This window comes from Peromyscus maniculatus, chromosome 21, assembly GCF_049852395.1.
Source record: "Peromyscus maniculatus bairdii isolate BWxNUB_F1_BW_parent chromosome 21, HU_Pman_BW_mat_3.1, whole genome shotgun sequence".
Taxonomy (NCBI): Eukaryota; Metazoa; Chordata; class Mammalia; order Rodentia; family Cricetidae; genus Peromyscus; species Peromyscus maniculatus.
The window spans coordinates 70,124,891-70,137,163 of record NC_134872.1 but is presented as its reverse complement, the minus strand read 5'-3'; the positions used below and the strand labels follow the sequence as shown (position 1 = coordinate 70,137,163).

At 39.4% G+C, this 12,273-nt stretch overlaps 1 protein-coding gene across 6 annotated transcripts in view; it reads left to right on the top strand.

The window, feature by feature from the left end:
- Znf451 (zinc finger protein 451) overlaps positions 1-12,273 on the top strand; it is a 62,283-nt gene that overhangs the window by 28,924 nt on the left and 21,086 nt on the right. For all 6 annotated transcript variants that reach the window (XM_076557993.1, XM_076557992.1, XM_042266195.2 and 3 more), the window contains 6 exons: positions 2,322-2,447; positions 4,918-5,029; positions 6,145-6,295; positions 7,176-7,302; positions 10,544-10,697; positions 11,569-11,716. In XM_076557993.1, the coding sequence (XP_076414108.1) occupies positions 2,322-2,447; positions 4,918-5,029; positions 6,145-6,295; positions 7,176-7,302; positions 10,544-10,697; positions 11,569-11,716 (818 nt within the window). The remainder of the gene's footprint in view (positions 1-2,321; positions 2,448-4,917; positions 5,030-6,144; positions 6,296-7,175; positions 7,303-10,543; positions 10,698-11,568; positions 11,717-12,273) is intronic.

Sequence of the window (12,273 nt, the reverse complement as noted above, 5' to 3'; positions counted from 1 at the left end):
AAAACTACACAGAGAAACTCTGTCTTGGAAAAACCAAAAAAAAAAAAAAAAAAAAAAAAAGAAAGAAAGAAAGGAAAGGTTTATTTGGCTCACAGTTTGAATGCACAGTCCATTGTGGCAGGAACATGAAGCAACTGTCGTTGCATCCTTTGGTAGGACTGGGGGAGTGAATGATTAAACTTTCCTGGGAACACCCTTATAGACATTCTCAGGGGCATTTCCATGGTGAGTCTAGATTTGTTCAAGTTGACAGTGAAGATGAAACCACCATAGTCACTAACAAAGTGATGGGAAGTTTTTCTTTCCCTGACGTTCTGGTAACTTAAAATTTGTATCCAGTTTCTTCAGTTCCTTGGATTCTCTGCTATGTTGCTGTGAGGAATAGGGGTTTCCTGTGAGGATCTCCGGGCAAACTTTCTCACCCCCTTTCCAGTGCCAGTGTGTTGTCCTGTAACCACTGAAGACTGTGGTCCAGTGAGGTCTAGTGGCCTTCCTCACTTTGTATCTCTAGCCGTGGGATTTGTCATTCTTGAGAGAGTGGTAACATCACTCCTGTCTGGCTTTGATTAGCAGCATGCCTTACTCTGTTTTGGCAAGTGCTTTACCATTGTGCCATGTCTTAAGCCTTATCTGGCTCTTCTGACCTTCAAACAGACGATTTGTGACTAATAATAATAATACCACGTAACTATTTAACCTGCCTCATATTACTTAATTTCCCTCAATTAAAGAGAAAATACTTAAAATATTTTTCCATTTTTAAATTGCTAACTTCAAAAATGGGCCAAGTTTTCAGAGTTAAAGTGTGTGTTTGCTTCATTTATTACACTTTTCTAGCAGTGTCTCTCAATTCACTCTCAAGGTGGTAGTCAGAGTTCGTTTTGTTTATTTTTGAGAAGAAAAGAATGCCCAGTGAGTTGCAAACAAACAAGAAAATAGGAGGGGAGTAATTGGGGGAAAAAAGAGTCAGAAGGATGTGGAGGGAGGAAGGACAGGATGGGGTGTGAAAAGGCAGCTTGGAGGTGACTGTGATCAAGTGTGTTCTTTACTTGTGTGAAACTGTTAAAACAAAAAAAAGGTAGGGAGCAATTGAGGAGACATCTGAAGTCAGCCTCTGACCTCTGTGTTAGCAAATCTCTCTTCTTTCTCTCCCTTCCCGTTTCTTTCTTACCTCCCTCTTTCTCTCTCCCCACCTTCTTCTGCCTCTGGGAATTGAACTGAGGGCCTTCCTTGTACATGCTAGGTAAGCACTCTACCACTGAGCTAAATCCCTAGCCCTTAGTGAATAATGTGTTTCTCATTCTTTGTTTTTAATTTGTGTGTGCCTCTGTATTTAAAGGAAGATTACTTATAATCAGCATATAATTGGATCTTGCTTTCAGTTTTTTTAAATTTTGCATATATTTATTTTGTGTGCATGTGTATGTCTTTGTGTGAGTGTCTTCATGCTCTGGGGCATGTGGAGGGTAGAGGACCACTTGTGTGAGTCGGTTTCTATTTCTACCATGTGGGTTCTGGGTGAATTTGGATGCTCAAGTTCGGTACCAAGAGCATTTACCCACTGAGCAATCCCACTAGCCCTCAAAATTTGTTTGTAAGTATTGGACAGTGTATCTTTCAATTGGTGTATTTAGATTGTTGCCATGTAGAGTGATTAACATAGTTGGGTTAATACCATATTTATTTTATTTTTTCACTGTGTATTTGCTGCCTTTCTTTTATCCTCCTTTTTGTTTATTGCCTATTAGTGTTTTCTCCTTTTTTTCCCATTTGTAGTTTTGAGTTGCTTGTTTATGTGTATGTATGTGTTTTGTTTTTATTTTATGTGTATAGATGTTTTGCTTGCATGTGTGTCTGTACACCACTAGCATTCCTGATGCTCTTGGAGGTCAGAAGAAGGAGGCATCAGTCCCCTGGAATTGGAGTTATAGTTGTGAGCCATCATGTGGTACAGGGAGGTACAGGGAAGCAAGCCAAGTCCTCCAGTCCCTTAATTGTTTTATTTGATTCCATTTTTCTCTTATGTTAGCATATCAATCACAAAATACCACAATAAAATACAATATATACTCAGGAGACAAAGGCAGACCCCCCTCCCCTCCTTTTCTCTCTCCCTCCTATACACACACACACACACACACACACACACACACACACACACACACACACACACACACACACACACACACCAGGAAGATTTTTAGAACTATAATAGAAGTAAATGGTTCTTGAATACAATAACAGTTTGGTGAGTAAATATGTATTGTCTAAGTGCTAATTTTGTATTAAGTAGAGTGAAAATTGTTTTGTTTGTACTATAGGAGAATTTTAAACACAAAGACTATATAGACCATCAGAAGGATAAAGTTGCTTTAACATTGGCTCGCCTTGCCCGTCATGTTGAAGTGGAAAAACAACAAAAAGAAGAGAAGAATAGAGCATTCAGGGTATGTTTCTACTTTAATTAGGATTTATTAACTTATAGAGCTATTGATAATAAAGGTGTAAAGATATTTCAAAAAGAATAAATAGAATGTTTGAATAATTCTAGTGAGTGATTATTCTACTTAAAAACACACAGAAAATGTCTTGTAATTATTTTTGGTGTTTGAATTGTGGTAGTCTGTAACTTATGTGTGTGTGTATGCATGCCTGTGGAGAACAGAGGTCAACCTTGGGTGTTTCTCCTTAGGAACCATCTACTTTGTGTTCTGAGACAAGGGCTGTCATTGGCTTGGAACTGGTGGATTGGATAGGCTGGCTGGAGGGTGTTCCCCAGGGATTCGCCTGCCCACCTTTCCAGCTCTGCAGTTAAAGCACATGCCATTGTGCCTGGTTTTTATGTGGGTCCGAGGGGTTGAACTCAGGTCCTCATGCTTACGTGGCATGTTACTCCCTGAGTCATCCCCCTAGCCCCTGATGTTATTACTAAAGAAGATTTTATTGCATTGATTGTGTAGTAAGAAACTGGTGGCTTGTGAAGTTGAGATGCATGCTTTGTGTATTGAAAAATCATATTACTACATTAGGGCTTTAGAAGTTCTGTAGGAAGGATACTTTAAAATTTTTGTATTAGGCCGGGCGGTGGTGGCGCACGCCTTTAATCCCAGCACTCGGGAGGCAGAGGCAGGTGGATCTCTGTGAGTTCGAGGCCAGCCTAGGCTACCAAGAGTTCCAGGAAAGGCGCAAAGCTACACAGAGAAACCCTGTCTCGAAAAACCAAAAAAAAAAAAAAAAAAAAAAAAAAATTTTGTATTAAAGCCAGTATTTCTATGTTTTCTTGACCATAGAAAATTTAAATATGTACATGTCAACATTCTTGAGACTTGTTTATGGCTGTCCTTTGGAACAATATTTTATAAATGGTCTTCAGGTTGAAATCTTGGTCAATTTTTTTTCTCTTCACATACCCTTTGCCTTAGATAGGGTTTCTATTGCTGTGGTGAAACACCATGACCAAAAGCAAGTTGGAGAGGAAAGGGTTTGTTTGCCTTACACTTCCATATCACAGTTCATCGTTACAGGAAGTCAGGACAGGAACTCAAGCAGGGCAGGAATCTGGAGGCAGGGGCTGATACAGAGGCCATGAAGGATGGCTGCTTATGTCTTGCTCCTCATGCCTTGCTCAGCCTGCTTTCTTATAGAACCCAGGACCACCAGTCCAGGAATAGCACCACCCACAATGGGTTGGACCCTCCTCCATCAATCACTAATTAAGAAAAATCTCCAGAGGCTTGCATACAGCCTGATCTTAGAAAGGCATATAAAGAAGGCGACCTCTTCTCTAAAGACTCTAGCTTATGTCAAGTTGACATAATACTATCCTTTACACCCTTTCTTATAGAAAGTCTATGATATGGCGAAATCATTCATTATCCCTAGGTCCTGAAGAATACAGACTTACTGACTCTGGTTAATTATCATACCTAGTACAATATAAATGCTATGTAATAGTTGTTACATTATGTTGTTTAGGGACTAAGAAGAAGCAAGTTAGTACATGTCAGTACAGATGCAGTTTTTTCAGAAAATTTGGTAAGAGGTTGATCACATATACATACATATGAAATGTGGAAAGGAAGAGCTAAATACATACACATATTTTCAGGAGTCAAAATGTACCTGTTTGTGGATTTTTGTAAATAAAGCTTTATTGGATACTGCCATACTTGTTGACATGCTGTCTATGACTGCTCTGATGGTACAGCAGCAGAGGTGAGAGGTGGCAGAGACTACACAGTGGGCTAAGCCTGACATGTTTTCTATTCAGGTCTTTTTGAAAATGTATGCCACCTCTAAGTGTAGATGGTAACAGACACTTTGTACTGCCATGTAGTAAATGCTACTGAATGTCTGATATAAATATTATTCATTGAACAAGTATTTACTAAGCTCTTTTGTATAGAAAACTAAAAAAATTTGAAAATGTCTAAAATTTTAAAGATGAAGTCAATTCTTTCTATTTCCATTACAATATTGCCTTAATACTTATTTTTAGCCTTTTTGAAAACTTCTTCAGATATAGTTTATATAATTTGAAATGAATGACTCCTTCATTTTGTCCTTATTTATTTCACACCATTTGGTAACCCACAAAAATATGTTCTTACCACATGGAAAATATTTGGTCATTGTTTATAGGCTTGCGTCAAATGTTTATGCTGTAATTTACCTCCCTATTGTTGGAGATGTAAATATGTAGCAAACTTTGCACAAACAGCTGTGGGCTCACCATCTTAGTGCAGTACACATGACTTTACTTTGTATGTATGACCTTTGGTATAAATTTCTAGATGAGGAGTTCTTGGGATAAAGAGTATTCAATATTTTCTATCCCTGATGTATCAAAGTCTTTTTACCCAAGAAACAGGAGTTACTGTAAGTCAACTGAACTAACTTTTTTCTTGTTACCTTTAGGAAAAACTTGATTTTCAACATGCTCATGGTTTACAAGAATTGGAGTTTATTCAAGGACATTCAGAAACAGAAGCAGCAAGACAGTGTGTGGACCAGTGGCTAAAAATGTCAGGTATTCCTTAGAGATCACATTTCAATTTCTACGCCTTTTGAGAGCCTGCAGGTAGAAAGTGTGTGGGTTTGATTCCATTGCTAGTGAACATCAACAGGACTGGAATCTAGTGTTAGGGACGGAGTGACGGTCAGGTGGGGCACAGGGACCGCGCATCAGAATGCCAGACATGTCAGTATGTGTTTGTAGTCCTAGTGCTGTGGAGATGGGGGCAGGAGGTCCCTGGGGCTCGCCGGCCGGCCAGCCTAGCTTAGTAAGTTCAGGTAGCTGAGAGACCTTGCCTTCCACAAAGGTGTATGGCACCCAAGAAACGACACGTAAGGGACACCCAGGCTTTTCTTGCCTCCAAATATGGTGTGCACATATGTGAACATGTACACACACATACACACACACACACAGATTTAGTTTTACTGATACTAATGTCACTCCACAACTGTGGCCTGTTTTACATTGGCCTACTTTGCTGTTGACTTCTTTGGCCCAAGTATATTTTGAATGTGAATAAGATAGGTCATCCCTGAGCTCTTTAGATATTTATTAGACATTGTATAAAGTAGTCCATGTGTCTCTGGACAGTGTGACAGTCAGAATTCAAAGTGAGATCTGGTGGATTTCTCTTTCTTCATCCACTAGTGTGGCCCATGCTGACACTTTGTAGGAAGTGTTCCCATGAGACTGTTTTATTAAAGTTCGGCTAGCCCTTTTTTGTTGCTTTCTTTGAGTTCCCTGGAAGGACCGCTGTGGAACAGTTTTTCTCCAGGTAAGTAATGTGGAATTTTCAAGAGCTAGTAGCAGGACCTTACTTTCCATGTCTTTTCTATCGGGAATTTTCTAGAGTTAGTTCAACCAGTTGAACGGTTTAGGTTAAAGAGAAAAGAAGAATTCAAGGGAAAGAGCTTTCCCAACTTATATAAATGAGGAAGCTTGATTGTGTTTGCACGCACAGGCACATGTGTATCCTAATAACTATTGTGAACACCTAATTATAAATAGGACCATCTACTTGATACTGTGCTCTAATGTCTATTGTTCTGTCATTATTCTGAAGACCCCAGTCCAGTGCACAACTATCTGAAAATAGTAACCTAAGAATGTATGTCATGATGTTGTAGGACTCAAAACAAGTGCAATTAATTCTGGGAAAAAAAAATCATTCCAAAGTGGAGGCAGAATGGGGAGGTCTGAGAAGCCAATTCTGTGTCCTATAATGCACTGTAACAGGGAATTTGACAACGGGCACCTTCTCTTAGGACATTTGAAAAGGTAAGTGGGATGCTCCAGATTCAGAGGTTAGTTACCTGGAGGGGAAGTGGGTTTTGTTTTCTGTGGGCCTAGAGATCCAATCTAGGGTCTTGTTTTGTGTGTAAACAGTCCTCAAAATGAATTTTTAAAATGAAGTTTGATACCTTTACCAATATAGTTTTAGCTTAATATTTGAAACTCAAGTTGTTTTGTGATATTTTGATATGTTATTTGTAATTTATATTTAGGTTTTCTAGAAAAGTAGGTGAGATTTTAGATCGTTCTTTAGTATTATGGTGCAGTAGAAATAGTTGTAGAGAAATCCAACCTATAAAAGTAAATTTCAGGAGACAGCATTTACAGGTATTTTGACTATCTTACATAATTTGATGCAGCATTCCAAAGAAATGACCCAAGGCAGACTTGACAGTACATACTCCAGCTGGGCGGTGGTGGCGCACGCCTTTAATCCCAGCACTCGGGAGGCAGAGCCAGGCGGATCTCTGTGAGTTCGAGGCCAGCCTGGGCTACCAAGTGAGCTCCAGGAAAGGCGCAAAGCTACACAGAGAAACCCTGTCTTGAAAAACCAAAAAAAAAAAAAAAAAAAAAAAAAAAAAAGACAGTACATACTCTGCTGTTGCCCATTTACTGATTGGCTGGGCTGCTTTCTAGTAGCTCCTGAGAAAGCAGAGGGTTTTAAGAGTCTCCTTTTCAGGTAGATGACAGATGGGAAATTGAGAGTTTGGGGCTTCCAGCCATTTCCCTTTCCCGATGTCTGAGAGAAGTACAGAAAGTTTTGTGTGTCTTTTGTGTTCATGTGGATTAGCTTTACAAGCAAAGCAAACTGGTTTATCTTCTGGAGAGTAGAATCTTTCTGACGTTACTTCTCTTGGTTGTGTAGGTTTGATCACTCCCCATGTGATCCAACAATTACATTACATGGACCTCTCGCCAATTCCTTTGCCTGTGTTGTATGTTATGAACATTTTGTTACTCAACAGCAGTATAGGGATCACCTTCTCGCTAAGGTAAGAGCATGCAGTATGAGTAGATGCTCTTTCTCTGGGAGTTGGTACAGGTTTTTCATGTTGCTCTTAATCTTGCAGTCACTATTAACGCATGTAAAGATAAAAAATTTAAATATTGAAAATAAAATGATTTGGGGCACTTAGTTTATTAGCTAAACTCCAACAGTACTAGAGATTATCATTAAACCTTTCCTTCTGTGGTATATGAATTTATCTTCCTCAATATGCTCTATGATTTTGGTCACATGGTAGGAAATTACATCTTGTTCTTTAAAAAGAAAACCGTGTGTGTGTGTGTGTGTGTGTGTGTGTGTGTGTGTGTGTGTGTGTGTGTGTGTGTGTGTGTGTAATTCCCTGGAGCTGGTTGTGAGCTAGTCAGTGTGGGTGCTGATAATGGGTCCTCTGCAGGAGCAGTACACTCTTAACCACTGAGCTGTATCTCCCGCCCTCAAATTCTATTCTTCTCTCAACTTTACATGGTTACCAGGGATCAAACTCATGTCTCCAAGTTTGTGTGGAAAAGCACCTTTACCCTCTGAGCCATATCACTGTCCCTTGTATGCTATATTATTTTAATGTACCAGAAACATGATAAAAATGATTTTTTCTAGCTTCACTCACTAGACATTCTATTTCCTATTCCTTCTTCCAATTTTTAGATGGTTTCTGCAAATATGCCATTCTTTTTCTGGGGGGTGGGGGTTTTGAGACAGGAGTTCAATGTGTAGCTCTGGCTGTCCTAGAGCTCATGTTGTAGACCAGGCTGTCCTCAGACTCCTAGAGAGCCTCCTACCTCTGCCTTCTGAGTTCTGGAATTAAAGGAGTGTGCCACCACCACCTGGCAGATATGCCATTCTTTTGTAGTGGATAAAGCATAGTAAAATTTTATGTACAATAGTTTGATTCTATTGAGCAAATCTTTTAGGCAGTTTTTACTTTGGATCTGCTTATAACCTGGAATTGAACTAAAAATGGTTTGTTCACTTAAGATTCTTAAATTGGGAGAAATTTGTAGATTGATAATAAATGCCTTTATTGCTCTTATCATTGAGAAAATTGTAAATTTAATTCAGAATGTCTTCCTAGGTTTTTCTCCTCTGTGGCATTAGTCAAATTGAAACAGACCTAGGAATATGAGAGAATAGTGAAAAGAGCATAGAACCAGAGCCAGCGGTACAAAGCTCGCTTTAAATCTCAGATTTGTCTCTTTTAGGGGCATAACTTGTTTATGAGATGGTGGTAGCAGTGGTGATAACTGAAAAAGAAAATGATGCCTCATGGGGTTGCTGTAAGAATGGTTTGGGTAGTGTGGTCTTGACATGTTTTCATTGTAAATGCGAATTTCCTGTCCTTCCTCTTGTGTCTTGTAAGCGTTGTACATGTGTTAAGTTCCTAGTTTCACTGGGAGTACACCTAAGAAGACACGGTGTACATTTTAAGATTATTACTGTACAGATGGTTAGTAGGAGGGGAAATTTCCACCAGGCATACATGTCTTATTCATACAACATACAATTTTTAAGTTAATTTTAGAATAGAGGAGGCTCTAAACCAAGTTTAGAAACTTAGATGCACAAAACAATCTAACCAGGCATGGTCGTGCATACTTGCGTGCTCTACATCAGCTTTGGGAGAATAAAGCAAGAAAATCTGTTGAGTCCCTGGGAGCTTGACACAACAATGTAGTGGGACTCTGTCTCAGAAAACAAAAACCCTGCCTATTGGACTATTCAGAACTTTTCAAGTGGCCCTAAGCAAACAATAATAGATGTTTGGGGAAATATTTGCACAATGAAGAGTATGTAAGAGAAGTCATTCCAGTAACAAAGCTCTGCTAAAGAAGGGAGAAAATGCCAGGAGGTGGTGGCGGCGGCGGCGCATGCCTTTAATCCCAGCACTTGGGAAGCAGAAGCAGGCGGATCTCTGTGTAAGTTCAAGCCCAGCCTGGTCTACAAATCGAGTTCCAGGACAACCAGAGCTGTTACACAGAGAACCCCTGTCTTGAAAAACAAAACAAACAAAGAACTGAAAACAATTCTAAGGGACATGGGTGAGAAGAACACATCCAGTTTTTCCAAGAAATGTGTGAGTACATGTTCAAGCTTAATTGTAGGCAGGGAATGCAAATTAAAGTAGTAATGGGTGTAAACCTGCCTGATTGAGAAAAATAAAAAAGATCTCTAATCCCTATTGCTGCTAGGTTCATTCAGTGCTAGGGGATACATACATCAATAGAGCCTTTTTTGAAGAGCAATCATACAGTATCTTTCAGTTTTCACATATGCACACCTTCTTGCTATTATATAGAGCTGCTCGGAATAATGAGGACAAGTAGGAGTATATTTCTAAGGTTGTTTACAATGTGATTGTTTATAGTATGTGGTGTTGGGGTAGACCTCAAACTACAGAAACTTAGACTAAATCAGAATAGATCTGTACCGTCAGCTGGTTCATAGCTAGTCAGAAGTATGGATTCAAATGATGCCAGTAGAATTTTGGAAATTCCTGTTTATTATGGAATGAAAGAGCCAATAAAAGTTTATAAGATGATAACATTTGATAAAACAGTAGCATTCTTCATGAATTTTTCCGTATGATTATAAATCATTATACAGAAAGGGTTATTGAAAAATACTTATAGTCATCAATTAAGTTCAGCGTAGAGAGAAAAAAGCAAAACGTTAGAAAGTGTGTACTGTCATCACATTTGCGTATTACTGTGTTATACATGACCGTATCAGAAATGATAAGGGGCTGGAGAGATGACTCAGGTTAAGAGGACTGAGTTTGGTTCCCAGCAACCACATGGTGGCTCACAACCACCTAGAATGAGATCCGGTGCCCTCTTCTGACACGCAAGTATACATGCAGTCAGAACATGTATAATAATAAATAAACAAATCTTAAAAAAAAATGAGAAGTGCCTAGGAAATAAATGTTCTTTAGTAGTAAAAGAAAGATGTCTATAATTTGATTTTGAGGAAAAAGTTAAATTTTACCTATGGTATCTTGTTATTCATGTAATTCATACTCAGGGAAGAAAAGTCAAAATTTGGTATGAAAATTTCCAAATTAATAAAATTGGAAGTTTTAAGTTAACTAAAAAATGTATTGAGTATTGATTTTAGTTGTAACTAGAATTGGTATGAAATTTTCCAAATACTAAATTGGAAATTCTAAATTTCCTTGTATTGTGTTCACACTGATTTTAGTTGTGACATGGCTTTCCTTTTTACTTCAGGCAGCTGCAGCCGATGGACATAGCAGTAGCCTACTTCCTCAGATTATTCAGTGTTTTGCGTGTCCACATTGCTTTCTTTTGTTTAGCACCAAGGATGAGTGTTTGAAGCATATGTCTGCAAAGAATCATTCCCATCAGAGTTTTAACCTGGGCGGTATGTTACCCTATCACTGTTACATCTCCTTAAATGAATTACATCTTTGCAAATTATCATACTTTTTAAATGTTCTTGAAGTTAGCTATGTTTGTCAGCTTAGAACCACAAAAATGCTTTTATTTAAATTCTTGTTTTAAAAAAATGTTTATTTGGCCGGGCGGTGGTGGTGGTGGTGGTGGTGGTGCAGGTGGTGCAGGTGCACACACATCTTTAATCCCAGCACTCGGGAGGCAGAAGCAGGTGGATCTCTGTGAGTTTGAGGCTAGCCTGGTCTACAGAGTGAGTTCCAGGACAGCCAGGGCTACACAGAGAAACCCTGTCTTGAAAAACAAAACAAAAAACAAAAAAAAAAACAAACAAAAAAAAACAAAACAAAAAAAACCCAAAAAAACAAAAAACAAACAAAAATAATAATAAAATAAAATAAATGTTTATTTAATTCTGTATGTTTTAGCCCCCTTCTTTTTTTAGACAGGGTCTTGCTTTGTATCCCTGGCTGTCCTGGATCTCGCTCTGTAGACCAGGCTGGCCTCAAACTCACAGAGATCTGCCTGCCTCTGCCTCCTGAGTGCCACTGCCGCCTAGCTATGTTTTACCTATTTTGAGGGATGAAAAGAAACTTTCAAGGAAGCATATACACTGTTTTTGTTATCTGGGAGGTCTGGGAAGTTGGATCTTTCTCTGCATTTAAAACTCCTTTTAATCTGAGTAGAAGCCACTCTGTATTTCAGTCTAAAAATGGTCTCCCTTATTACTAAGTACATAACTATCTTTTACTTAACTGATGTTCAGAAAGGGAAAGGAGAGGAAGATTGGGTTACTCTCTGTTCCAAGTACCTTGCAATTTATACTTGATTTTGTTTTTCAGATGGTAAGGCAACAGCTCATCCAATTTCCTTTCCATCTTTTGCAAAGAAACTTTTGGTCTCCCTGTGCAAAGATGTTCCATTTCAAGTGAAGTGTGTGGCTTGTCACCAGACTTTGCGTTCCCACATGGAGCTCACTGCCCATTTCAGGTCTGTGTAGGTCTAATCTTAGGCTCTAACTAAGGGAGTCCTGGTGAGTTCTTCAGGAGTGGAAGGGGTCAGCAGGCTTTCTACTCCAGTGTCTCTCCTTTAAAACAAGAAGGCAGTTTTCCTGGAGAGTAACCGAATCTAGCAGAGGGAGAGAAGCTGGAGATGTGGGAGAAGTGTGGTTGGGAAGCATGGAGATACAGAATGGGAGCCAAAAGGCAGAGGCTTCTTCATGTGAGGCAGCATTCTCAGGCTGTCCAACCTAGCACCACTTGGTCGTCTTCTTTAGCAGAAAAGCAGACATGGAGAGAGCATACACCTGACCGAAGTTAACCAGTTCTTAACAAACAGAGCTGGGAACTGTGGTGCCTACCTAGAACCCTAGCGCTGGGAGGCTGAAGAAGAAGGATCACAGGTTTAAAGCTAGCCTTGGTTACATGGAGAAACTCTATCCAGGCGGTGGTGGCGCACGCCTTTAATCCCAGCAGTGGGAGGCAAAGGCAGGTAGAGTTTGAGGCCAGCCTGGTCTACAAATCAAGTTCCAGGAGAAACAGCTGTTA